The sequence below is a fragment of the Diachasmimorpha longicaudata genome, chromosome 19, assembly GCF_034640455.1.
Source record: "Diachasmimorpha longicaudata isolate KC_UGA_2023 chromosome 19, iyDiaLong2, whole genome shotgun sequence".
NCBI classification, from domain to species: domain Eukaryota; kingdom Metazoa; phylum Arthropoda; class Insecta; order Hymenoptera; family Braconidae; genus Diachasmimorpha; species Diachasmimorpha longicaudata.
Window position 1 is genome coordinate 3,131,815 of NC_087243.1, and position 25,160 is coordinate 3,156,974.

Consider the following 25,160-nt stretch of genomic DNA (forward strand, 5'->3'; position numbering starts at 1 on the left):
CGCACACGTGCCAGTGGGAGTTCATTCGATGGGAGAACTGAGGTGGGAAAAATACAGACTCCGCCCCTTCATCCACTGTATATGCACTGTATAATGAATTAATTCTGCTGATGAATTTATTGAAAATCTGATGACAACGAATCGATAATAAATCCCCCAATTTTCTCAGAAGGATTATCGCTTCCCCGAAGTGATTTCGTTTGTTTTTATTTCACCTGGGGTTAATCGATGTTTGAGAAGATGTCGTGATATGCGTTCGAGTGGTGTTTACGCTGATTCTATTTACATTAGATACTCTTATCAGTTCAAATATTTATGTTTGCGGTGGTAAGTGAGAGGGATGTGCGCCCCATCGGTACACGATCGACGGAGGGTGTTGCCCGGTCGGTAAACATAATCGCGAGATTATCGACGATCGGGTGAGGTTATGTACCTCTTAGGTGAAAGGAAATAGGTTATGTTGTTTTTTAATTGTTAAAAGGGCGAAGTGGTGATTGGGTGAATAGTTAGGATTGTTGGGGGACGTGGTAAATAAAAAATAAAATGACGATTGTGGAGTATTTCCAAACACTTTCCGACAATCCGTATTTTGGTGCGGGGTTTGGATTGGCTGGGCTGGGGATTGGAGCTGCTATGCTCCGAAAGAGTAGCCAATTTGCAATGGTTTTGTTTAGGTAAATAATTAATTTTGTGGTGAAGAATCAATTTTTCTAAAGATGATAAATCCTTTGGAGCCAATTAAACCGCTGTCAAAGTACCCTAAAGTCATTTATCATTATTTAATTAAATATTTTGTACTGATGTGATGATACCAGTGGTACCACATAATATTATATGGTACATAATAATATTTACTTTCGTGTACAAGTGCTGGAATTAATTTTTTTAGGCGTCACTACATGATAACCCTGGAGGTACCTTGTCGAGACAAGAGTTATCAATGGCTGCTCCAGTGGATCACCCACAAGGGAGCCAAGAAGACCCAGCACCTGTCCGTGGAGACTAGCTTCGAATTAAAAGACACTGGAAGTGTCAAGACGAAGTACGAGTTCATCCCGAGTATTGGAACTCACTTCTTCAGGTACGATCATTTCCCTTCTGCCCAAGTTCCTCCTCCAGCTGCATAACACGTATTTTTAACGAAAAAAAACGATTACTAATTGAAAAAGATATAAAGGCAACTGGATAAGGGTTGAGAGGACTCGAGAACAGCAGACACTTGACCTGCACATGGGGATTCCCTGGGAGACAGTTGTGCTGACTGCTCTTGGGAGTAACAGAGATCTTTACTTCGACATCCTCGAGGAAGGTAAGCCCTGAGAGTCCCACTTGCTCAAAGGGCATTGGAGAAGACAATTTCAATTCATGATCGACATTCCTTGGGTTTCCAGCTAGACAAATGGCCCTGAAGGAACACGAAGGGAAGACGATAATGTATACAGCGATGGGAAGTGAGTGGAGGCAATTTGGTCACCCCAGGAAGAAGAGGCCAATCGATTCAGTGGTTCTGGATCAAGGAATTGCTGAGAGACTGGTGAAGGACTGCAGGGAGTTTATAGAAAATCCTGGATGGTACAGTGATCGAGGTAATGCTCATAAGGACAGAGGAAACACGTTTTTAATATCAAGGAAAATCAGTTGGATTCAATTGAATCATTTTCAGGAATTCCCTACAGACGAGGTTACCTACTCCACGGCCCCCCAGGTTGTGGGAAATCCTCGTTCATCACAGCCCTAGCTGCTGAACTTGAGCGAGGAATTTGCGTCCTAAATCTGTCAGAGAGAGGACTGACTGATGATCGACTGAACCATCTCCTGGCAGTGGCTCCCCAGCAGACCATCATCCTGCTCGAGGATGTTGATGCTGCCTTCAGTAGTCGGACAGAAACCAAAGAGAGTGAGTCACGTTATTATTTTTAAATATCCAATTGTTTAATAAAAACCTCTTCTGATTGTAGTGAAAGCTGCATTCGATGGGCTCAACAGAGTCACATTCAGTGGACTATTGAATTGTCTCGATGGAGTGGCATCCACTGAGGCCCGAATTCTATTCATGACGACAAACTACCTGGAGAGATTAGACCCAGCCTTGGTCAGACCAGGAAGAGTCGACGTTAAGGAGTACATTGGTAATGAAAATGAAGAGATAAATCAGACGATTAGGACATAATGATTTTTTGATGAACTGAGGATCAAAATTAACCATCGATTGATGTTTCAGGGTGGTGCAGTGCCAGCCAACTCGAGCAGATGTTCCTCAGGTTCTACAGAGGACCTGAGGGGACAAATGCCCAAGCTCTAGCCAAACAATTCGCGGAGAGTGTGATGAGCTTCAAGAAGAACGTTAGTCCAGCTCAGATACAGGGCTTCTTCATGTTCCACAAAAATTCTCCTGATGAAGTTCTCAATAATGTCGCACAAATCTGGGAGCTCACTTGATAATTCTGTGTATTTCACTTGACACGTACAGTAAATATAAATTTTTAAAGTAATAATCCTTCATTATTTTAGGTAAAAATTATCACTTGGGCTTGACCTTGATTGCATCATTTGTTTCATCTAAAGCTAATTCATTAAACTGGAATCATACAGACGTTTTCGTGAAACAGAATGGAAATGTGTCACTGGTAGATTTTCCTCATGTGATAGATTAATTGACAGATTTCCCCATTTTTATGAAATAAGAAGGAACAGAATATAATACACTATCATAGAATCATTTAAACAAATAAATCGTCATAAAAATGGAGAAAATATCACTCATATTCAATCGAATATACAATAATCTGAAGGCAACACTAGAGTAAAGGTGATTTCTATCAAAAAAATCCCCTTTACTGTCAACCAAAACCCGGGTCTCTTGCTACCAGTGCATCCTCCACTGCTTCCAGCCTATCCCCTAGAAGTTCCACATGTACGGTTCATAATTAAGGGGATCAGGCTGCTCCATATGCCCATGCCCACTTCCTACCATGCATGAGGAATACCCAGGAACCTGTCCTGTAGCCATCCTGCAATCAGGCCTCATGACCTGTGCCACATGCATCCCCTGTCCCGAGGTACTGGGGGTCAGAGGAGTGAGCACGGGCTGGAGAACATTGGGATTGGAACTGTACCCATTCATTCCCTCATCGTGGAACTGCATAGTCCCCTGTTCAATGCTGGGAACTGGCTGAGGTGCCTGAACACTCTCAACAGGGACATTGGGCACCTGGACCTCTTCCTCGACGATCTTCTCCTGACTTTTCTTCGTTTCTTTTTTCCCAACGGTCTTCTTGCTCTCGAGCTTCTTCCCCGCAATCTTCTTCCCACTATTTTTCCTGAGAATCCTGGGTCTGTTGGGCCTGTTGCCACTGGGCTGCCAGAGGTGTACGGTGTGCACAGCATTCCCTTCACCGGGCTTCTTCCCAAGTTTCCAACTGTGAATTCCCGCTTTGTGAAGTCGCTCGCGGATGGTGTCGACTGAGCAGTTGAGTCCGAGGGCTGGAGCCACGTATTTGGCGGCTGTCAAAGGGTTCTGCGTTGCCAGGGCAATTATAGCATCGTCCTGCTCCTTGGTAGTGATTCTTTTCCTCCCTTTTCTCTCCTTCGTCTGGACGTTTCCCTCCTTCCTCCAACGCTCCAGCCACCTCTTGACTGTCCTCTCGGATCTGCTGATGGCGAGGGCTATTGACAGCGTTGATAGTCCAGCCTGGGACATACCAATCATCCTGTTTCTCAGTTCGACTGACGTCTCCAGGGTTCCCTTGGCTTTCCCTCCCTTCTTCCTCTTCTCTGAATTTCCTTCAGACTGATCTTCTTTCACGATCTGCTCTGATCCAGCAGCAGGCTCCGCAGTCTTCTTCGAAGAATCATTCACTTCCTGGCTCTCGGTCGAGGAATTCGAGCTGGATGAACCTTCAGAGACGTTCACTGGTTTGCTGCGGGGCTCCAGGTTGATCTGCTGTGGCTCGAGTGGGTGATGCTGGTGATGATTGTTCTGGGGGTACAGTTCTTGGAGGTGAGAGGATGTTGGGGGAAGGTTATCGGTGCTCTGAAGGTACTGACTCTGAGTCTGAGGGGCTTGGACCAAATCCAGAGGCCAGTTCTGAGACATGTTGAGGTCTTGATGCTGCTGGTACATCTGCTGGGGGTTGGGAATAGGCTGGGCTTGAAATTGACTCTGGCTATCTATTATTTGGGGCTGGGGAAGCTGTGCAAGGTCAGGGCAGTGGGTGATAGCCTGAGGGGGGTTGAACTCCATCTGGGGGGCCTCCAACTGCTTTTCAGGGGCTTCAGGAGCACTGGACTCCTTCACAGGATTTTTTTTAATGGTTTTTTTCTTTTTCATCTTTGAAGCTGTTGATTTGGCTCTTGGAGGGACCTTCGGGGTTTTCTTCTTGCCTAACTGGGTGCCAGTGGGACGCCAGACTGCCTGCTGGAGAGCCGCTCCTTCAGCCTCACCCAGGGGAATCCTCTGGATGTGCTTTCGGGAGGGACTCCAGTTGTGAATTCCTGCCTTGTGGAGACGTTCGCGGATTGTGTCGACGGAACAGTTGAGGCCCAACGCTGGGAGGACAGCCTTCGCTGCAGTGATAGGGGTCTGGGTTGCAAGACGGACGATTGCGTCGTCCTGTTCGCTGGTTGTCGCGCGTTTCCTACCACATCGCTCACGAGTCTCCACTGTGCCTTCCTTGTCGAAGCGGTTCAGCCACCGTTTTACTGTTCTTTGCTAAAAATTGGAATTGGAGAATTTATTTTTTACGACTTTTATGAGGATTTGTGAAGTAAAGGAGTTGTGTGAGACGTCAGAGGGGAATTTGTGGATGGAAAATTGAATGGTGGGAGTGGATTTTAAAGGATTTACTTTGGAGGATTACCTGGAAAGATACTTACTGTCGAAAATTAAAATTTTCATATTGTACGAACACATTGGACAATAGAATGCTAATTATCTTTACAACTTACAGAGCAATTTATCGCTGCTGCTATGTCTCGCAGGCCAAGTCCAGCCTCGTACATTCCCACCATCCGATTCCTCAGCTCTGGAGTGGTCTCATGCACTCCTCTTGTCTTCCCCATTTTTCAGGAATTAGGAATCTTCTCCACAGATTCAAACACTCACACTAATGATCCGCGCACTGAGTTATTTGCATTTCTCCCCCGCGATTGTCATGTCGCGAATCACAAGACAAAGAACCCACATGTTCACAATTGCAAACATAATCCTCAAAGTTCCAATTTATTTCACGCATTCGAATACCGACGCAAAAGTAATTAACTAATGACAGGTAATGCTGGAGGGTCGGTGGTCATTAGCACAAAATCCCGGATTAATGTAATATGGCAGGTAGAGGGGACGAATGTGTCGTATTATTCGAGCCCTTCGGTTTATAAAATTGCAGAAAAATAATGTTTTATGAAAAATAACGAAAAATACCTCACAAAAATTGAATATTTATCATGTCGTCACCAGTCAATAAAACTCCATCAGCTGTACAGTCCGTGGAAATCTTTTGTCCACCATCTTTCCCTCGATTTTCTCAACTCATATGAGTCCAAGCTCCTCTTCGAGTCTCTTCATCTCCACAAACACATTCAGCGTCCCTGCTGGTCCATATTCACCCCAGCATCACTAATTTTTTATCACTTGTTTCACCGTAACAAAGAGAACTGGGCGTCACAACATTGTCAATTTCTGTGCAACAATGGCTACCATCAACACGCCAGCTCCAACAAATTATGTACAGTTTGGTCTATACAAAAACGCAAAACGTTGAAAAACCGTGAAAAAACATTCGTAGATGTTCTCCCTGGAGCAATGGGGGACAGAAAACTCATTACTACACATTACTGAACGTACTTTGGTAATTAAAATCACTTTCTCCCGTCTATTACTGGATTATCCGGCGATTTATTTGAAGCAGACAATAATTTTGACGCTGGCGTCACCTCCACTGTAATCCCAGCATCTGAACGCTCATTGGTTCGGCGGTGTGTGAGATGAGTGGGGGAAGTGCTGTATAGTTTGTGGTGCTGTAGTTCCTGCAGCTATACCTAGAGAGCCTGGCACTCGTTCCAGTCATTCTTAGTTTGTCTCTTGTGCTTGCCACTTCGTGACGCAGTTCGATAATAATTTTCACGTCATTATTAAGTACACAAAGGACAGTATATAACCGAAAATTTATAGAAAATAGTTTCTAAGTTATTTGGACCATACGAGGAAGACTTAATTCAGTGAACAATGTCGCAGCACTCTATTCCACTGGATATTCTGGACGATCTGAGCAGGTTAGTGTTTCATTTATGTATAATTGGAGCTATTTACAATGTTATTTTGAATTTTTAGTAAATTTTCATAGACTTATTTGAATTAATTATAAACAATGATCATGAGGATCAACTAACGATTGTTAATAATCTCGTACGACTGTTCATGGATTTTTTGGAATTTTTTAGTCGGTTCATCATCAACGTGCCTGAAGAGGGACGAAAAGACCTGGTGAGAATCTGCTTCCAAGTAGAGCTAGCCCACTGGTTCTACATTGATTTTTACTGTACTGAGGAGAACCCTCGCAATCTCCAGTCATGTGGAATGAAAGAATTTGCTGCCCACCTATTCAATCACATCCCCTTTCTCAAGCCAAATCTAGGCAGAATAGAGGCTGTGCTGGAGGAGTGGAGAGATTACAAGCAGAATGTGCCAACGTTTGGAGCAATAGTCATGAATGAAGACATGACAAAGGTACTACTTGTGCAGAACTATTGGGCAAAGAACAGCTGGGGTTTTCCAAAGGGAAAAGTCAATGAGGATGAGGATCCCAGTCACTGCGCTGTCAGGGAGGTCTTGGAGGAGACAGGATTCGACATCTCCAAGCTGATTGATGATAAAGAGTACTTCGAGGCGACTATCAATGACAGGCTTGTCAGGCTGTACATTATCACTGGGGTGCACGAGGACACTACGTTCGCACCTAGGACAAGGAAGGAGATCAAGAGTGTCCAGTGGTTTTCACTCATGGATTTGCCCAATAATCCAAAGGATATGACACCTAAGGTCAAGATGGGGGTTGGACCAAATGCATTTTTCATGGTGGTTCCTTTTGTCAGGTAAATATTGTCAAGTCAATGGGTATTGAAAAATAAAGAGTATTACGTCCACTCTATTACGAGGAGAATAAATTATAAATTGTTTGTTTAATTAGACGAATGAAACGCTGGGTTTTGGAAAGACAACAGAAGGATAGACAACCGTCAACAACTACCAAGAGATTCAGGCATAAGTCCCTGGGGGAGGCTGAGAGTGGATCCAGGATGAGACGTCAAGGACTCCCATTACAGGTTAGAAAATTATGATGCAAAATATTTTTATTACTCATTGCTTCAAGTTCCAATAAAAAAATCAAGATCTGTTGAATCAAAAACAATAATTGAATGATTTATTTTTTATAGAATGGATTCTCTGATTTCAAGAACGAACGCCAGGCCAACACATCTCCACTGAACTGGCGTCGTACCGCAACGAATAAGAATATATTCAAAAATGTTGATAAAAATTCCAAAGGAACAATCAAAAGGAATTTATTTGGTGACTCCGGTGACGATAGGAGCACAAAATCTCCATCAGCCCTCGCCAAGGTATTGAGTGAAAGCCCAAGAATTGAGTCTCAAACATTCGTCAAGCGAAATCAACGAAAATCTCGGTTTGAAACCGACAAACAAGATCAGAATGTCCAGCTATTTCTAAACGATGCTGTGAGAAGAATGAGACTCAATTCTCGAGAGTCTGGTGGCAATCAATTCTGCGCCATATCGTGGAGGGACTTCTCATTTGACAAGCAAGCGGTGCTACATTGTCTTTAATTATCTACTAAGTTTTTCCTGATGTAAAAAATGAAATTCTACTGTACGATTTATAATACTTGACATGTGATATTGATGATACTACGCCATTCGGATTAAGTATTAATGATGTGATCTCAGTGCCGCTGCTCATGTACTATTTCTTTTTTATTTTTATGTGGCAATTATACATGAAGAGATGGAAATAAAGTTTTTTCAAGGTATGAGCCAGGGCAGTGTAGGGCGAAATAATTTTAAGGATTTATTAATGATCATCCATTGTAATTAACATGTACAGTAACAGCAGAAAGAAAGTCGTGATGATAAAAAGAAATTTTAAGTGTAATTAGGTAAGCAATTCATATAAATAAATAATAAATGTAATTTTATATCAAAATATTTGTTCGTACTTTAATTATTTATACCAGTACCTTTGATTATTACAAAATGGGCCACACACAGGTCGATAAAAGAGATACCTCGAGTCATGAGGGTTCTGTCTGTTGGCAACAGAACAGGGAATGCGTCAGTGCATAGTACACAGCTGATTTATTTATGTAAAATTAAATAATTCTATCGTTTGTTTAAAACGTGAAAACATTTTAATTGTCATCTGCAATGGGGGAGTCAAAGGACGATACCTTCTGCAAAAAAATGAGAGCAGCAACTAGAGAAATCCATGCTGTCAGTGATGCCCTGGTGAATGCCAAACTGGCGTTCGGTGAGTTTAATTAATTAACCTAATTGTGAGGATTTTAATTTCTAAATATTCATTTCCTGGAACTAGGTTTGCAAGATGATAAAGTCTGGGCAGATGGTCTCCTGGTATTCTACGACATCTTCAAGTATTTGGAGCAGACAATGCCTGGCATAATCAAAAAATATGAAATTGATAATTTAATATCCCCAGAGATGGAGAGGACTAAAGCCTTCGAGGAGGATTTGAATTATTATCTAGGGAACGAGTGGAATAAAAATCATTCATCGAGGTAAATGACAATTAAATTACCTCAATCAATCAGTCAGGAAATATCGAAATCATATGAACAAACTCATCAGTAAATTGATTTCCATTTGACATTTCAGGGAAAGTGTAAAGAGTTATTTAGCTCATTTAAAAGCTGTAGAATCGACAAAACCAATTCTCCTCTTGGCCTATGTTTACCACCTCTACATGGGCCTCTTAAGTGGTGGAATTATTCTCCGAAAAAAGCGTCAGATCATTCAGAAAATTTCCCCCTTCAAATCCACCGATAAATTAGAAGGGAATCGTGTAACTGATTTTGGAAAGAATTCGATTTACCAATTAAAAGAGAATTTCAGGAGCAGGATGAATGACTTGGCTGAGGGTCTTGACGATGAGACGAAAGGACAGTTAATAGAGGAGAGCAAAGTCGTATTTGTTATGAATAATCAGATAATTAGAAGTGTTCGTGGAGCTAGTGCTGTTATGATGAGAAAAATTATTTACGTCGTTACGATTTTTCTGGTTTTGGTTTTATATTTTATTTTTAAACGTTAGAAAATTTATTACTTTATTTAATTATTAGTCTTTCTACGATTTTTTGGACAATAAAGAGATTTAAATGTTGACAAGTAAAGTCTTTTCCCGCTCGTTCAGTCAACAGCTGATTTCAAGGCTCTGGAGTGTGCCCCCAGGTCCAATGTCAACAGACGTGCAATTGTGTAATAACGATGTGATTGTTTATTTAAATAGAATACAATTGAAAGGCTTTACTTATTTTTGGGAACGTAAAACAACTCGATTCTAGTCTTTCAATAAATAAATATTCGAGATATTTGGTAATTGCAACGAGAATTGTAAATTGAGGTTAGGATTTATTTAATAACAGAATTTTAATTCCTCGTCTGGGATTACAAATTATTGAGATAATCGGTCGTGTTCAATGCTAATTGGAAGTGCAATTTATTACATATTCCTGGGAGATATTAAGGGATCACCACGTAATTACTATCAGAGGATTAGGGTAGGGATAGAGACTGGAGATTTGGGTCTGAGGATTAGATGTGTTGATTGGGACCGGTCGCAGGTAAATCTTAATCAGCATTGTCTATTGAGGAAAACGTTGCAATGGTGTCGGGTTTTCACCGGTAATGAGGTATTAAGGAGGGGAAAAAGTAGTTCTGATGCTAAATTTTTGGGGTATCCAACACACCATAAATGCTAAATGACTGGTAATTAACTAGTTTTCGAATAAACAGTAGATATAATACCTGGGAAAAATGCAAGATAAACGTCTTATTGTTAAATATGTGCCGGTGAAAGATTCTTTTGTGTTAGTACCCAGCCCCTGGCATCGTAAATTGTCCTCTCAGGTAAAGACCCTTCGAAGGAATACTCTATTCATGAGATAATCGATAAAATTAGTAAAATGCGACTTATCATTGTTCAGGCTGGTGCCATAAAAGTGTCCCACGAAGGGAAAGACTTCTATTTTGCCCCTTCACAATCACAATCAAGTCCAGGTGATTTTTTATGCATAAATGCAACGTTTGGAAAATGTTTGCAAATAAAAGAAGGGACAGAAGTCAATGTTTCTTATGTTCCTGACCCACCTGCACTGACAAACATACAGGTTCAAACTGTCAACGTTGAGGACTGGCACATTGTGGTGAGTCCATGACTTTACAGCTTTTATTATTGAATAAATGATAGACATTTAATTTATTTATTTTATTTCTTGTCCTCTGCAGAACCTGAAATCTCATAAAATCGAGACGACACTCCTGGATCAAGTTGGTATCGTATCCCTGGACCAGCCGATTGTCGTCTGGCTATCAAAGTACCTGAATGTTACGCTCCTCGTCGGTAAGTCAACGAATATGAATTTTCATAATTATCTAATTAAGTTCTTCGCCGAAACGAACGCAAAATCGACAAAAATAAATTCCCCACTCAATAAAACCCTAAATAAATTCAAAGTCGGTCCGTATTTGACGAAGTTACCCCCGCGTTATAAAACAGCCGTCGGCCTTTATTGCAAGATCAATGAAGGGCACCGAGAGGGGTGGAGGGGGTGCTGGGAGGGTGGGAAGAGTCCCTGCGCTGTCTGCAGCCAGCGGATTTTTTCCCCTTATCAAATGTTTTAATAGAAAAAAAATTATCATCTCATTTGCAGAGTCAATCTCTCCCCCCTTTCGCTACGGAAAAATTGAGAATCACACGGAAGTTGTGGTTCGGTCTGTGAGTGTGGATAAAACCTCTGGTGACAGTCAAAAGAAAATTCCGCGGAATTCGCGTCCTAAAAAATGCGAAACAGATTGCGAGATTTTAATGAAGAACTGGAGGTGTCCAAAGCTCCCCGAGATATTCCGTATTTGTCTAGTGTCATTGGACGAAAAATATAGAGTCAATGGAATTCCAGAGACTGAAATATCGTCTCCCCATAATATATTCATGTTCTCGAGTCGATTGAGGGAATTATTTCCCGAGAGGAAGAATTTTTCGATGATTTATGGGAGGATTAAGAGAGTATTTAAAGAGAAACAAAGCAGTAATTTACCCGTCAGCCTCACTAATCAGAGAAATAGTGATAATGAGCCAGAGATGGTCGTAAGTCTCTCCCCAGTGGAGCATTTTTTAAATAAACAATTTATTGGATCGAACGGAGACGACAAGAACATTTGGTTGTCAGAGGGTTTAAGGAGATATTCACGTCTCCCTCTGGGTACAAAAGTTCATATAGAGCCACTGGAGAACGTGGACAACATAGTTACATCGTTAGGAATCCTCTCCTCGGGAGATTTTGATGAAAAAACCCTAGAGAATAATTTTAAAGATTACGTACATCAATATTCCACGAAGAACGACTTAATTATTTCCCAAAACACGAGGATCTCCCTGGGGGACAGAAAATGTAGAATAAAACTCCGTCCGGATGACATCCCCCACGTTCTGCTGAACGATGAGAAGCTGAGGACAATAAAAATCGAAATAATTCGGGAGGGGAATACCCAGGTTAATGAAGAGACCCTCGAGGATAATCTTCCTCCTCAGGAAGTTTATGAAACTCCGTTGAAGAAAATCCTAGAAGACTCCGTGCGAATGCTCACGATGAGCCTGACCCCGCAGGATTATTCCTTCCCCCGACAGAACATTCTAATCTGCGGGTCCACTGGCACCGGCAAGACGACTCTCCTCCACCACCTCCAGCAGAAGATGGAGAATCCTCCGAACTTCATGAACACGATTTTCGTGGACTGTCGAAAGTTGAAGGGAAAGAAAGTCGACGCAGTTTCGAAAATTTTCACCTCGACGATGCACGACTGCGTGTACTACCAGCCCTCAGTACTGTTCCTGGACAACTTGGACAGCATCACGAGTCGCCCGAGTGACAACGAGGAGGATTCCCCGGATGCGACGAACGCCACGAGAATTTCCGAATCGCTGAGCAGTCTCTTCACGATTTATCAGTCTTCCCACTTGATTTCTATCGTGGCCTCCAGCACCCGAATGGAGCGTCTGGGGGTGGGACTGAGGCCCTCCCGAGGGGTCCACGTCTTCCAGACGATGATGAACGTCCCGAGCCTGTCGGCGGAGGAGAGAATCGACTTCCTGAAGTTCAAATTGCGAGGGAAAGTGGAAATTTCGGAGAAAAATTTCAATTGGGAGTTTTACTCGGGGAAGACTGAAGGCTGGGTGTTCCAGGATCTCTCGGATTTGTCCGAGAAGTCGGTGTTCATTGCCTGGAAGCGTGGAAGGGCCCCAGTCGTTCTGGAGGATGAGGATTTGTCAAAGGCCCTGGGAATGATCAAGCCATTGTCTCTGTATGGGGTGTCGCTGTTCTCCGGGGAAGGTAACAGCTGGGGGGATATCGGGGGCCTTGAGGGGGTGAAGGAGTCCCTCAGGCAGATCCTCCAGTGGCCCTTGATGTACCCAGGACTCTTCGCGAAGGCCCCTGTGAGACACCAGAGTGGAATTTTGTTGTATGGAATGCCGGGGACTGGGAAGACGATGTTGGCTGGGGCCATCGCCAAGGAATGTGGATTAAATTTCATTAATATCAAGGGCCCGGAGTTGTTATCCAGGTACATTGGGGCCAGTGAGGAGGCTGTGAGGAGCATCTTCGAGAAGGCCCAAAGGATCCGGCCTTGCATTGTTTTTTTTGATGAATTCGAGAGTTTAGCTCCGAGGTAAGAGCCTTTCATGGGGTGATTATGTTTTTTAACGATCGATAATTATTTACTAATTTGTTTAGGAGTTTAATTTCCTGGATAAAGTCATTGATAAATGTAATCGTGATTACTTTGGTCCCAGGCGAGGCCACGACTCCACCGGTGTAACAGATCGAGTGGTAAATCAACTTTTGACCCAATTTGATGGTGTCGAGGGTCGTGAAGGAGTCGCTATCGTGGCGGCCTCATCGAGGCCCGATCTGTTGGATCCGGCTTTACTGAGGCCGGGTCGTCTTGACAAATCGTTACTCTGTCCACTTCCGGATGAGCAAACAAGGGCAACAATCCTTGATACCTTGTGCAAACGCCAGTCCATCGATGTTAAACATCTTGACCTCGTGGCATTGGCAAAAATGACAAGTGGGTTTACCGGAGCTGATCTCAATGCTGTCATCACGCAAGCTCGGCTGAACGCTGTGGAGGAGCGATTGGAAGAATCTAACGTAAGCACAATCCTCTAATTTTCATTAACAAATACCTAAATGAATAATTTTTATGATCAAATCATTAAAAAAATATTCATTCAATCGTTTGTAAGTTCTGCTAGTTCATTGGATGATTCTCAACGGTTTGAATTGCTTAATTAAATATTAATGTTGTTCAAATGCACTGAATTTAATGATTGATTAATGAGATCGAGAGTAGAACCCGTTGAAATCTAATTAAATCACGAATATTCTTCCCTGTACGGGCGTTGGAAAATTAATAACGGATTCTGATGATATCACGAGCAGTTATCTTCAGTTACTTAGTACTTAGATAAGTAGGTATGTAATATAACAGGGGATAGCGAGCGTTGGCAGCTTCATTAGCGCATGCCAGGGCACTCCCCCCCAGTGTGGCCCCCTTCATCACAGGATACGCCTGGCTGATTGTCGAGGAGCTTATTCCTTATCTCATGCGTTATTATAATGCACTCCCGACGTATTTTTATCCACCAAAACTCGAATTATTTTCTTTATTCAGAGCTTCGAGGGGATGAGAATCACTCAGGACATGTTGATTCGATCACTGGAGGACACTCAACCGTCTCTGACGACTGGGGAGATTAGCAAATTCAATAGGATGTGAGTGTTACATGAATAAAAAAATTAATACCTTGTGGGGGGTGATTTAACTGCATTTGAGACGTTTTTTGGACAATTTTATTTCAGTGAAAATGTCTGGAATAGAATTCTGATGGAGAATATTTGCTCCTCGATTTTTATTTTCAGATACAATCGATTTATGAATGGAGGGAATGTTCCTGATGACCTGGGGATAAAACAAAAAGCCACTCTAGCTTAAACAGCTTAGGATTAGTGATTTTGTAATTGAGACTAATAAATGCCCTTTAATGAAATGGAAATGTTATAACGACAGGCGAAGACGGCAGCTGACAGAAACCTCATTAGACAGTTTAATTAACGTCTCCAGATAAAGCGATTCGGTTCCACCCCCTTTTCACTGTTAAATATTGTTCTTAATTTTATATTTAATAAATAGCTCTCTGAAGAATAATTTACAGTTTTCCGTGGAATGGATTCATCTCCCTGAAGACGTCATCAACGTTGACCCATTATTTTTTCAACATAAATGAACTTGAGAATAAATAAGTTGCCAAGTCATAATCGAAGACATTATCAGCTTCCACGTATGAGAAATTCCTTATCCAAAATCCTCTGCCCCTCCAAAGTTTTCATATTAATAATCCCAATGATAATGAATATTTTCATACTCGAGTTGGCAGGAAGTAGCGCGAGCTTCTGTGCCTGAAGACAGTCAGGGGATGGGGGAAAATGTTAACTCGAAGAATCTTGATTTTAAGTTGTGTTGAGTGGAGGCATATTTCATGGCTCCACGCTAATGTCTTACTAGATAAACTATAATATTAGATGCTAACGTAATGATTTAATTTAACTTTGGCGCAAGCCACTTCCTCGTCGCTTTCGCGGCGGAGGATGCACGGAGTTATACACATTATTACATCTAAAATGTGTTATGCTGTCTAGTGTATCGCGAAGTAGGGGTTGGGATGAGGGGAGGCTATTGTGCGAGGGGGATGAAGTGGTGAATTGAACTGGTGGTGAGAAAGAGATGGCATTAGATGGTTTTAATGGTGAATTTTGGGGTAAATTGTGCCCGGAGTCAGTGACAATTGTTTTAATAAAATTAGTTTGTGATGTTTCTGCTTATTTCAATTATTTTTCAAAAGTTGAGGACATTTGATGGATAGAAATGACGGGGTGGGTCATTCTCATTTGTGAAACGTACATGTTTATCTCACGCAATGTCTCGGGGACAATAACAACCGAATAAAGGGTCCATGAATGAGAGTTCTATTCTGATCAAAAAGGTAGCTCGCCCCGGGGGAGATTCGTCGATATTGCTGTTTGTATACCTCGGGGTATAGGATCCTGGATACAATGCAACAATGCGTGGATTAGTCATCAGCTTCTTATAGTTTATTTATCTGATCGAAGGACTTCTTATGTTAGAAGTATCTCGACGTCATTGCAGCACAATTCGATGCATTTAATTGTATTTCTTTCATTATCTACTTTATTCAGATGATTCCGCAGACCTTAGCTTCAAATGTTGGTGTATAATTAGGGTAAATTAATTGTAAATTAATTAGTCATAGGGTTTGTCAATTTTTTAAATTATACATTAAGCAAATTCTGGTGGAAAAGGGGCGATTATCCAGTCGTTTTAATTTATATTGAAAGAGAATTTTCCTGTACCTTGAGCCATAAAATTTTCTGTACTTAATGAAAATATATGTCTGTACATGGAGGCGTGTTCTTTGAGATATCAGTTCCAAACAGCCATATGCGTCATACTTTTCAACTTTGATAATGGCCCACGGCTTTCCATTTTTATTTATACCTTTATTTACGATATTGCGGGTGGGTATCAAACATCAGCTAAGACGTCTAATATTTCTCTTCCCCCCCCCCTGCCCACCCCCCCTGAATTTTTCCGCCTAAAAATCTCTCGCACGAGGCAATCGATTGTTCTTTTTTCTCCTCGCGGATCTCCTTATTCCGACAGTTATTGGGCAAATCATGACCGAGTGGTGGGGAAAATTGCAGTCCAGGTATTTATCACCAAAATCCAAAATTGCAGAAATTGTCAGGGATAATTGGCTGTGTTTATTGCGTGTGGGATAGACCAACCCCTCTGCATTCACACTGTGATACAGTTATTGCAGAATAATAGCAAACGGTGAGCCATGAATGCTCCCTCAAACAATGCCCTAATTAATCTTACTCCCTTCTGTTACATGAATCCCCTTTTCATCTAATTCACGACAATTCGATGACAATGTCCAATTGTGCGTTATTCTTCAGCTCCAACTGTCATAACCAATTTGGAAATATTTCTTTGTCGCATATAAAAGACTTTTCGGAGTGAAAATAAATTGCGTAATTAACGTTTTTATACAGATCATAATTGGAGGAAATTAATGAACAAAACACATGACTCAAGACTAGCATTACATTGACAACAACCAACAGTTCTGTCAATTATATTTCATTGACAGGATCATCCCTCGTTCTCTGGGCAATGAAATAATTTCTATTCAATTTTAAAATGTCTTAACGCCCCCCAAAATCGTAGGAAAAATCGTTTCCGGTGTCTCCCACCTCAGGAAAATCCCACCCTACCCTCCCCCCATGATATCCCAAAAATAATTATCCCCTAAACCCAACTGTCAAATGGATTACTCGTATTTAACGCCAATGTGGCTACAACGCTCGACTGCTTCCCTGGGCGCTTGATCGCATTTCCACGAAATTGTCAGTTATAGAATAGCAGATTGAAAAGTCACGAAATTAATCTTCTCACCCTCTTTACCCCTATTTTCTCCGGGAAAAAAAGTCCACAAACAACTTGAAAAATCGCTTCAAAAAATGAAAGATTAAACGAAAAATAAATGAGCGTAATAGTGACTTGATACTGGTATGTTGACAAGGGGTTGGGGGTGGCGAGTGGGCGGTTGATGGGAGGGGGGGGGAGGGGTACACGGTAAAAGGGGGAAACCGTTATTGTGGGCGGTGATGCGCGTCATTTGATTCTGTTCAGTGATTCTAAGGTCGTGTATGTTGGGTTATGAGCGAGGGGGTGAGTCGGGGGCTGGGGGTACGGCATCGTTTGCTTGTGTTAAAGTTGCGCAACGGTTTTAAGGGAAGGGGGTGAGGGGGTGCTGAGGGATACGAAGCAGTATAGAGGAGGAGATTGTAGCCCGCAGGCCGGTGAACCTAATGGAAACAAGAAATTGCCACAAACAGCGTTACTTATGCCTCGTCGCCTCGTAAATATCAACGGCAACCAACCTATCCACGTTTATAAACGTTTTGCGCATCCACTGGATAAAAGGCCTTCTCTCGATTGAAATATCCATTCTAGCGCTACATTCGAAAGCCCATTTTTTAACGAATTTTTGACGTAATTGAGGTGCGATTATCCGGACGTTTCGGTTTTTGAGAGAAAAAATTCTAGAAAAATTGTTTTTTTTTATTTATATAAATAAATTTAATAAATAACTGTTGGTTTGTTAACTGTAGTTATTATTGGACTCTCTTGTAAATAAAAAAAATCGCAAACAAATTGATTCATTAATATTAAATGAAATGGGATTTTATTGAGTTTCAATTAAATTAAAATATTTATCGTATAAAAACCAGAGATTATTTTCTTAAATTACCAACAATAGTTCTTTTTCTCGATACAGTCAGTGATAGAAAAATGCTACAGCACTCGATCAACCCACCCCCTGTGCACTCGTGTCGAATGAAAAGAAAATATGACAAAGTGTCGGATAATTCGATTACAAGAGCTACTCGACAAACAGAACAATTTTATTTTCTCCCATTCGTCCAGCGATTACCCCCCCCCCAAAGTTCGTCGAGAGGGATGAGTAGTTGGATATTTACCGAGACATTTTACCCCGGGTGTAAGAATCAAGCGTTATTCATCCCCAAAATCATGAGGACATTGTAAACTCACCTTTGCATCTGCACTTTTCACCTTAAATTTCACTGGAGATGGAAAAACACGATACAAAGTTGCTAGTGAAATGCGAATGTTGACTTGTCAACTTGGTAATGAAATTAACTTTTCAAGAAACAGTAATCAGGGATAAAAAATGCGGCGAGCGGTGGTATTTATGCAAACTAATCTCTTTCACGAGAAAATTTTGCGCTTTAACGAAGTTGTAAGGAGTCGAGACATTTTACTCACCCCCTACCCTCCGTCGCCCACCCCATTCGTCTCAGTTTGTTATTCAATTTGTTGGGGTAGTTATGAAGTATTTCCGCGCCCTGAAAAATATTTCTAATTTTAAAACAAATAATTAAAAAAATGTTTCCCCAATTAATCGACAAATCAATTTATTTTCCCTTCAATTTTGTTTCTCTTCAGGTTTTCGGACGACTAAATTCACGTTGTTCGATGATGAATAATTAAATGTTATCGTTATTTATCATTCCACGGAGTTTATGTGGTTCTTCAACCCCCATAAATGATTGAGCTAATTTCCTCCGCATTGAATTCACCAAACGCATTACAACATGTGCAACTGTCAAATCAAAATAGGAATACGCAGCAACAATAAGTTATTGCCGTTGAAGGTAAAATGGAATGGCAGTATTTTATACAGTTCCGTTGTGCTACACCCGATGAATACATCAACAGCCCCAGACCGTGCACAGAATATATCATAAAATCATAATCTAATGGGCGATTCGAATAACACACTTTTCAATTTTATCGATCTTCAAAAAAAATCGCGGGGGGAGTCGACACGATCTCAATAAAAATTCCTAAAAATTAAATAAACGCAAAAATACGTCATGCCACTTATCAACAACAAAGACCAGGTCCTTCCCTTCGATTAATTATTATTTAAAATTTTTTTCCATGAAATAAACAATTGAAATAAACGATAAACAAGTGAAATGGTCGAATGGGATTGAAATTTCTGTTCCCCATTTTTTTTTTTAACTCCGTGGGATTGATTATGTTAATAATCATTAACACAATGATTAATAGACATATATTTAATAAAAAAAACAATTCCTGGAGGAGTTGATGTCCCGAACCCTCGGAATATCATTTGATCGTTGAATAAATAAGAAACGAACGTCTGTTATTCGGTAAAAACCTCGCACCTCGATTCTCCCCCGGAAAAATCGATCGAACAAGTCCCATGAATGACGCACGGACAACAACCATCAAAAATGTTTAAGCATACGAATCCCGTATGAAGAAGAAAATTACATTGACGAGTGGAGTATTCAAAAGAGAAGAGTGGAAGCATTTTGGTGCGAATGGGTGACAGCGTTTATGACCCTTTCCCCTCTCTTTCGTCCTACTCACCCGATGAATGGTATAATCAGTGGTCGCGTGGCATCCCACCCCCAATGCGATACATTCACGCCCCTGCTATCATCAAATTCAAAGCTAAAAAAAAAAAATTGCGTTGTGAATGGAGTGGGAGATTCCCAACGTATCAATTTTCTTGGATCTTATCTGCAAACCTCTCTCTATTTTCCCCTGTTAAACACAAATGTTTATTTATTTTTTTTCATTAATTAACTCCAACGAACCCTCGTTTATACACTAGTATTTTACTCTAGTGTATAAACAGAGTATTAATTTTTAATTAATATATAAACAATTATCCCTCAATTTTCTCCCTTCACCTGCAAAAACCCCTTTTGCCCCCACAATTCCCTCCGCAAAATTAAAAAAAAAATATATCAACCAACGGAAATGATTGCGTTTTCCAATCAATGTTTCAATCCCCCAATTACCCCCAGAACATTCAATAATCCCCAGCCGCCACAATTTGACTCTCGCAATTCCTCGAAAGGACTCCCAGTTCGCTCGGTGGTGAGTTTGTAGGGGTGAGGAACGGGGAGAGTTTGTCAATGCCAACACAGAGAGATAAGCCTCCCACCTGTTGCAGCGACAACTACTTCGCAGTCGTAATATATCGGACGCCATGTCTCGGAGTGAGCCAATAGCCGCCCTGGCTTTGTGGTGGGAGCCGACGGAGCGGTCCGGTTGGCTGCTCTTTCCCACCGAGTACTTACCCCACGGCACCTCACCACGCTTGTTTTTTTTTTTTCATCCCCCTTTCCCTCCCTCTCTTTGTCCATCTTTCTTCATCTCGGTCGTCGCTGAGACAAACCCGAAAACCACCGCTGCTCGGGGTGCACTGTAGACGACCACGACAATTCGACCTGGCAGTGTAACATACTTTGTCACTTTGTAATACGTCAACGGGTGAAGCACAACGTCTGCTCCCGTTCACGAGGAAACGAGTGGATGAATCGTCGAGGCAATTAAACGATAATCCGAATAATTAGGGGATTTCTTTGTAATTTTGTGAGTGTGTGAAGGTGTGAAGTGATAAATTATTGAATAGTCAGACGGGAAAATTGCGTAATTGTTATAAAAAAACGTGAGGAAAATTTTAAAAAAAACGCGAGTGAACGTGGGAAACGTCGGGTCAAGTCAACGACTCCGTCAGTTAAATTTAACGGAGAAATAATTCCCGATTGCGTGAAGATTTCCGTAATATTTACTGATTACGTATCTTCCTGAAGTGATCGAGTATAATCGCCATGTGATCGTGCGTCGGGTCGTGTGGAGTGGTCACAGGTGACGGCATATCCGTCGATACAACCCCGAGACTGACGATATAATCAACGATATCTGAAAAATGTCATCGAAAGCACTTCACAACGAGCACATAAAGCGCCCGATGAACGCGTTTATGGTGTGGTCCCGGGGCCAGCGACGAAAAATGGCCCAGGAGAATCCGAAGATGCACAACTCGGAGATATCGAAGCGATTGGGAGCGGAGTGGAAGCTCCTGAGTGAGTCCGACAAGAGGCCCTTCATCGACGAGGCCAAACGATTGAGGTACGTCATTCCAAACTCGTTAAATTCCCTAAAAATCCGTCTGACGGTTCCTCCAAAAAAAGAGACAAAACGCTCTTTTGTCGCCTCCTCCCCCCGGAATTATGTGAAATCTATTTTTATGTGGAGCGAGATCGTAAAAATAAAAAGCAGGATGATAAGTCGTTGGTGGTGGAACAGCCTGGCCTGTAGCTGTACATTATATCTATATATGGAATATAGTATAGAAAACCGGGCGTTCCGTTGAAGCCGCGCTGTCACTGGCTTAACGTAATCTGTCCGTTCGTTCACGGCAACTCACAATGTGGCCCTCGAGATAACAAATAAAGCTCCATTGTCGCAATTGTGTGGATTTAAAAGGATTTACTCCCCGCTACGGGGGCTCAGTGTGCGCGACCCTCTCAACCCCCGTACAACCCCCGGCAACCTATACGCTGGCCGTTTCACTGATGCTCTTCTCGGTTATTCAAATGCTGTATGACGGTCGACAAATTCCTCATAGTTATTGCCTCGCTATTATTATTGTTGTTAACTCGGTGATAGTTGAATCGACTCATCCAATCGATGGGAAGAATTTTTATAAATAAATTTCGCCGCTGGAACTGGAGATTTTGTTCGGGAGAACGAGAAAGTCATTTGGATTAATTTATTATTATATTATTTATTAATCACCCGAAAGGTAATCATAGCAGACTCACCCCTAGTTCTGATAATGATTTTCAGGACGCTGCACATGAAGGAGCACCCGGACTACAAATATCGTCCCCGAAGAAAGCCGAAGTCACTCCTGAAGAAGGAGAACAAATTTGGATTTAGTCTGTCACCGCTGCTGTCCCCTCACAACGACTCCCTCGGGGGTATATCCAGGGGTCTCCTGCCGCCGTCGTTACCCCCAGCCCACCCCCATCACCTCCTCAGTCACGACGACCTGAAGATCCCGAGGTTCTTCCCGTCGTTCCCATACTCCCTCTACCCAGCGATCCAGCACAAGCTGAGTGGAGACAGTCTGAATGGTGGGAAGCTAGCAGCCGACCTGACCTTCCAGGCGATCTACGGTTCTGCCAGTTCCTTCTACAGCAATCACCCCCAGGTGACAGGGGGTTGGCCCCGGCTGATGACAGCATCGCCCACCTCCTGCGTTCAGGGCAACTGCAGCTGTCCATCACCACCCAGTCCTCCAGCCAGCAAGGACACGTCCAAAAGGCAGTCCTACCTGCCCCAGAACCTCAGCAAAATGGGGTCTGATAACGAGTCCTTCGGGAACTCCTTCGATGAGGAACGACAGCGGGGAGCGGAGGGCAGCGGTGATGACATTTACTATCGGAGCAAGACTAATGAGCAAGCGAGCATGACGATCTACCCCTCGATATCCCTTGTCCCAGTTGACAAGACTGATAAGTCCAAGGAGAAGACACTCTACCCAGCCCTATCACCAACACCTGAACGCAAGGAGACGACATCAACCACCAGTGACAACTCATTCTCTGTTCAGAGTTTGACGTCGTCACCATCTCCAGCGTCTTCATGCTCGCCAACAATCACGGGGACACGGAGTCATGTTATTTGAAGACCGCTTCCGGTTCTCCCTGATATCAATTTTCGGGGGAACCTCGTCTCCAGCTGCTGGACGACACCACCTGATTGGTGGAGAGTTGAACCGATTCTCTCGCCAATTAACCGTCCGGCCAATTTCACGGCTACCAGCAGCAGTTTGAATGGACAAGTCGAAGTTGTCGATGATGAGCGATAATTTTGAAGGGCCGAGGGGGTGGTGAGGTAAGGGATAATGCAATTTATTTGAGATCAGGGGGTGAGAGGTTTTTTGGCATCTGGGGGTGAATCGGTCAGTATTTCAAGGAATTTTCAGAGGGAGATGACAATTTTATCGGCACTTCATTTTCCTTTTGTTGGATATTAAATTTGGGGGAGGGTTTCGTAAGGGGGAGAGTGGAATTTTGGATTTTGGATATTTCGGGGAAATAGAGACGAGGGAAATCCTTTGAAAATACTGAACGATTCACCAAAATCGTTCATTTTTAGCTCTAGATTATTTAATAAAACTGACGGTGCTGTGTTTGTATTTAAAATTTACTCTAATAACTCAACTGTTAGAGTTCCATGAAAATGTAGTCAATGCTAATTAGTTAAAAGCGAAGTAAAATTCAAATTACTTTATAACAAACCAGATGACTTTTTTCACGAGTCAAAAATCTCAATATAAACGTACTATAATCGAGTCGGAATATTTTTATCAAATCTTCCGTGAATTATACATATCTGTATGTATATACTACGATAAACAATTAATCTATAATCACAAATAACAATAAAGAACAGATCATTCGATCTGTCCGTTGTTCATTTGCCCTAGTACTTAATTAAATAATTATCAACGCGACTGATACTTTACGTTCTTCATGTAAATTAAAAATACCAATGATTTTGTAAACATCGAGGGTCATAAACAATTTCATGGATTGAAAATGTCCCCAAAATATGTCGTAACCTGTTCGTACGTTCAATTAATCCATGTACATTATTATCTAGATTTAATTATTAAAAACAACCGGTGAAAATCACCGAAAATCCTCAGTATTTTGTTACCTTATCATTAAGTTTTAGTTGAACAATATAATTTCGTTTTGTTACTCCAATTTTTTTAATGTAAAGTGGTGTTCAAATATAGAAGGAACTGAATGAATTCGTGAATTGTTATTATCAATTAATCTACAAACAATATCTGCAATTCTCCATTTGAATATTCCACCCAACCCCAGGATCTTCCTTCGCGACTCCAGTGAAGTCAAGAAAGACTCGACCCCTTTGACTTTTATTTCTGATAAGCGTCAGGGCGTCTCGTGGTTGCCCGCCGCGCGCACAAAACGACATTATCGTACCGGCAAAAGACCCTTTCTTCCCCCATAAAGGCAATCACGCCTTCGTCGTACTAAGATAACAGTTGGATGGAAAATGGAGTAAGAAAAAAAAAAAGAATAAGGCGAGAGGGAAAATATGAAAGGAAGTATAATAGAGCTCCGAGGGAGGGCCAGAAGCGACTCCTTATCTGTGCCACTGGCAAAAGTCCCATTAATAATAACAATTGTCTCGCGGCATTAGGGACAATTCTCACAATTGAATTTTTTTTTTATACCCCCACCCGTCCTCCCCCATCGGCCATTGGTTGACACTGACACTCGTACCTCGGCCCGGAACATCCGGTGGATAGTGATCGAAAGGGCGAGAGTGCGACGGGTAGATTTTTCAATTTTCAAATAGTATCCGAGTCTCAGTTACTGGTAAACTCACCACCCGATAAGATAAACCCTGGAGAAGACCTTGGGAATTTACGTCTTGCATAAGTTTTCCTTATATATGACTGTCCACAGGAAATATGATGATCTTATCACATGAACTAGTATATGACCTTTTTTTTTTCGAAGTCTGTATTCGATATTCAATCGTATCATCCCCCACAACTAATTTCATCCCCTGAACTATCGAAATAAATCGAAGTATTTTTTATAATTAAAATAATTTGTTTAGTTGACGACATCACAGGGTAAACATTGTTAAAATCGATGGAGGAATTTCCAATTATAATTCTCAATTAGAGGGACGAACAATCGCATTAAAAATAATGAAATATTTTATGCAAATGGCAGTATAATACTGTGAGTTTATTGCGTAGTAGACTGTCAGTTCCTATGCGAATCACACTGGGATAGGAAACAATGACACAATCAGCCAGTCGTCTTCCCCGCGGAGGGCCGGAAATCAACAGGACCTGGACAATGGAGGGAGCCGACAGTGTCTGACTACCCACTGCCGTTTACCACTGATGATTTATTATTGAACTACACCCACGACTGCATTTTCACCTAAAAATGTTCTGATTACCCCAGGACTAATTTGTTCCATACTCCTGGGTGAATTAACCCCCCAAATGATTATTGACATTGTCATAATATTTTTTATCCACAAAATAATTGGAAATTTCTCTGTCACAAGTCATTTCTTCCCTCAGTGCATTACATTTTCTCTCAATATCTGGGAAAAACCGATACCAACCCCCCATAATAATAAATCGCGAACGAATTGAATGCAAAATGGACGGCGTGTAGTGAGTATCGGTCTGTACAGCATTAACCACCCGACAACGGTTTTTATTACCCTCGTAATCGGATCCTGGTGTGATGATACCGTCAGTGATTTCAGGTTTGTCTACGATA

The 25,160-nt window shown here is 41.8% G+C and overlaps 7 protein-coding genes across 10 annotated transcripts in view; 5 read left to right on the forward strand and 2 right to left on the reverse strand.

Moving 5' to 3' along the window:
- LOC135171266 (zinc finger protein ush) overlaps nucleotides 1-5,958 on the reverse strand; it is a 72,937-nt gene extending 66,979 nt beyond the window's left edge. For both annotated transcript variants that reach the window (XM_064137698.1, XM_064137696.1), the window contains exon 1: nucleotides 5,420-5,958. The gene's annotated coding sequence lies outside the window, so the exon portion shown is untranslated. The remainder of the gene's footprint in view (nucleotides 1-5,419) is intronic.
- LOC135171279 (mitochondrial chaperone BCS1) lies at nucleotides 439-2,439 on the forward strand. The gene is made up of 7 exons (XM_064137724.1): nucleotides 439-674; nucleotides 890-1,081; nucleotides 1,170-1,309; nucleotides 1,392-1,586; nucleotides 1,664-1,897; nucleotides 1,959-2,129; nucleotides 2,222-2,439. The coding sequence occupies exons 1-7, from the start codon at nucleotides 544-546 to the stop codon at nucleotides 2,437-2,439; spliced, it is 1,281 nt and encodes a 426-aa protein (XP_063993794.1). The 5' UTR covers nucleotides 439-543.
- Nucleotides 2,431-5,426, reverse strand: LOC135171272 (uncharacterized). The gene is made up of 2 exons (XM_064137712.1): nucleotides 4,948-5,426; nucleotides 2,431-4,711 (listed from the first exon to the last, which is right to left on the reverse strand). Exons 1-2 carry the CDS (start codon nucleotides 5,059-5,061, stop codon nucleotides 2,900-2,902), a joined length of 1,926 nt encoding a protein of 641 aa, XP_063993782.1. The 5' UTR covers nucleotides 5,062-5,426; the 3' UTR covers nucleotides 2,431-2,899.
- A 92-nt stretch (nucleotides 5,959-6,050) lies between the features above and the next one.
- Nucleotides 6,051-8,045, forward strand: LOC135171281 (m7GpppN-mRNA hydrolase). Its single transcript, XM_064137727.1, has 4 exons — nucleotides 6,051-6,270; nucleotides 6,439-7,089; nucleotides 7,185-7,320; nucleotides 7,432-8,045. Exons 1-4 carry the CDS (start codon nucleotides 6,224-6,226, stop codon nucleotides 7,840-7,842), a joined length of 1,245 nt encoding a protein of 414 aa, XP_063993797.1. The 5' UTR covers nucleotides 6,051-6,223; the 3' UTR covers nucleotides 7,843-8,045.
- Nucleotides 8,046-8,322: 277 nt separating this feature from the next.
- Nucleotides 8,323-9,412, forward strand: LOC135171181 (uncharacterized). The gene is made up of 3 exons (XM_064137554.1): nucleotides 8,323-8,542; nucleotides 8,609-8,810; nucleotides 8,908-9,412. The coding sequence occupies exons 1-3, from the start codon at nucleotides 8,440-8,442 to the stop codon at nucleotides 9,341-9,343; spliced, it is 741 nt and encodes a 246-aa protein (XP_063993624.1). The 5' UTR covers nucleotides 8,323-8,439; the 3' UTR covers nucleotides 9,344-9,412.
- LOC135171180 (peroxisomal ATPase PEX1) lies at nucleotides 9,377-14,517 on the forward strand. 3 transcript variants are annotated; one of them, XM_064137552.1, is made up of 8 exons: nucleotides 9,377-9,507; nucleotides 10,045-10,158; nucleotides 10,236-10,454; nucleotides 10,537-10,651; nucleotides 10,962-12,975; nucleotides 13,100-13,460; nucleotides 13,984-14,084; nucleotides 14,232-14,517. In XM_064137552.1, the coding sequence occupies exons 2-8, from the start codon at nucleotides 10,066-10,068 to the stop codon at nucleotides 14,302-14,304; spliced, it is 2,976 nt and encodes a 991-aa protein (XP_063993622.1). In that variant the 5' UTR covers nucleotides 9,377-9,507; nucleotides 10,045-10,065; the 3' UTR covers nucleotides 14,305-14,517. The 3 variants fall into 3 exon arrangements, with proteins under 3 accessions (XP_063993622.1, XP_063993623.1, XP_063993621.1); XM_064137551.1 differs by having other exon boundaries at nucleotides 9,469-9,872; XM_064137553.1 differs by lacking the exons at nucleotides 13,984-14,084; nucleotides 14,232-14,517 and having other exon boundaries at nucleotides 9,464-10,158; nucleotides 13,041-13,267.
- Nucleotides 14,518-17,209: 2,692 nt separating this feature from the next.
- On the forward strand, nucleotides 17,210-23,833 carry LOC135171193 (transcription factor Sox-21-B-like). The gene is made up of 2 exons (XM_064137576.1): nucleotides 17,210-20,934; nucleotides 21,655-23,833. Exons 1-2 carry the CDS (start codon nucleotides 20,732-20,734, stop codon nucleotides 22,496-22,498), a joined length of 1,047 nt encoding a protein of 348 aa, XP_063993646.1. The 5' UTR covers nucleotides 17,210-20,731; the 3' UTR covers nucleotides 22,499-23,833.
- The last annotated feature ends 1,327 nt before the right edge of the window (nucleotides 23,834-25,160 follow it).

What these genes read in the sequence shown, in the direction of transcription:
- LOC135171272 (XM_064137712.1), bottom strand. Translation starts at nt 5,061, where the DNA reads ATGGGGAAGACAAGAGGAGTGCATGAGACCACTCCAGAGCTGAGGAAT. An exon ending in CAGCAGCGATAAATTGCTCT is followed by an intron (nt 4,712 to 4,947) that starts GTAAGTTGTAAA and finishes TCCAATTTTTAG; the next exon opens with CAAAGAACAGTAAAACGGTG.
- LOC135171181 (XM_064137554.1), top strand. Translation starts at nt 8,440, where the DNA reads ATGGGGGAGTCAAAGGACGATACCTTCTGCAAAAAAATGAGAGCAGCA. An exon ending in GAATGCCAAACTGGCGTTCG is followed by an intron (nt 8,543 to 8,608) that starts GTGAGTTTAATT and finishes TCCTGGAACTAG; the next exon opens with GTTTGCAAGATGATAAAGTC. An exon ending in AATAAAAATCATTCATCGAG is followed by an intron (nt 8,811 to 8,907) that starts GTAAATGACAAT and finishes TTGACATTTCAG; the next exon opens with GGAAAGTGTAAAGAGTTATT.
- LOC135171193 (XM_064137576.1), top strand. Translation starts at nt 20,732, where the DNA reads ATGTCATCGAAAGCACTTCACAACGAGCACATAAAGCGCCCGATGAAC. An exon ending in GACGAGGCCAAACGATTGAG is followed by an intron (nt 20,935 to 21,654) that starts GTACGTCATTCC and finishes AATGATTTTCAG; the next exon opens with GACGCTGCACATGAAGGAGC.
- LOC135171281 (XM_064137727.1), top strand. Translation starts at nt 6,224, where the DNA reads ATGTCGCAGCACTCTATTCCACTGGATATTCTGGACGATCTGAGCAG. An exon ending in ATTCTGGACGATCTGAGCAG is followed by an intron (nt 6,271 to 6,438) that starts GTTAGTGTTTCA and finishes GGAATTTTTTAG; the next exon opens with TCGGTTCATCATCAACGTGC. An exon ending in ATGGTGGTTCCTTTTGTCAG is followed by an intron (nt 7,090 to 7,184) that starts GTAAATATTGTC and finishes TTGTTTAATTAG; the next exon opens with ACGAATGAAACGCTGGGTTT.
- LOC135171279 (XM_064137724.1), top strand. Translation starts at nt 544, where the DNA reads ATGACGATTGTGGAGTATTTCCAAACACTTTCCGACAATCCGTATTTT. An exon ending in TTTGCAATGGTTTTGTTTAG is followed by an intron (nt 675 to 889) that starts GTAAATAATTAA and finishes TAATTTTTTTAG; the next exon opens with GCGTCACTACATGATAACCC. An exon ending in TCGGACAGAAACCAAAGAGA is followed by an intron (nt 1,898 to 1,958) that starts GTGAGTCACGTT and finishes TTCTGATTGTAG; the next exon opens with TGAAAGCTGCATTCGATGGG.
- LOC135171180 (XM_064137552.1), top strand. Translation starts at nt 10,066, where the DNA reads ATGCAAGATAAACGTCTTATTGTTAAATATGTGCCGGTGAAAGATTCT. An exon ending in TTGAGGACTGGCACATTGTG is followed by an intron (nt 10,455 to 10,536) that starts GTGAGTCCATGA and finishes TGTCCTCTGCAG; the next exon opens with AACCTGAAATCTCATAAAAT. An exon ending in TTCGAGAGTTTAGCTCCGAG is followed by an intron (nt 12,976 to 13,099) that starts GTAAGAGCCTTT and finishes CTTTGGTCCCAG; the next exon opens with GCGAGGCCACGACTCCACCG.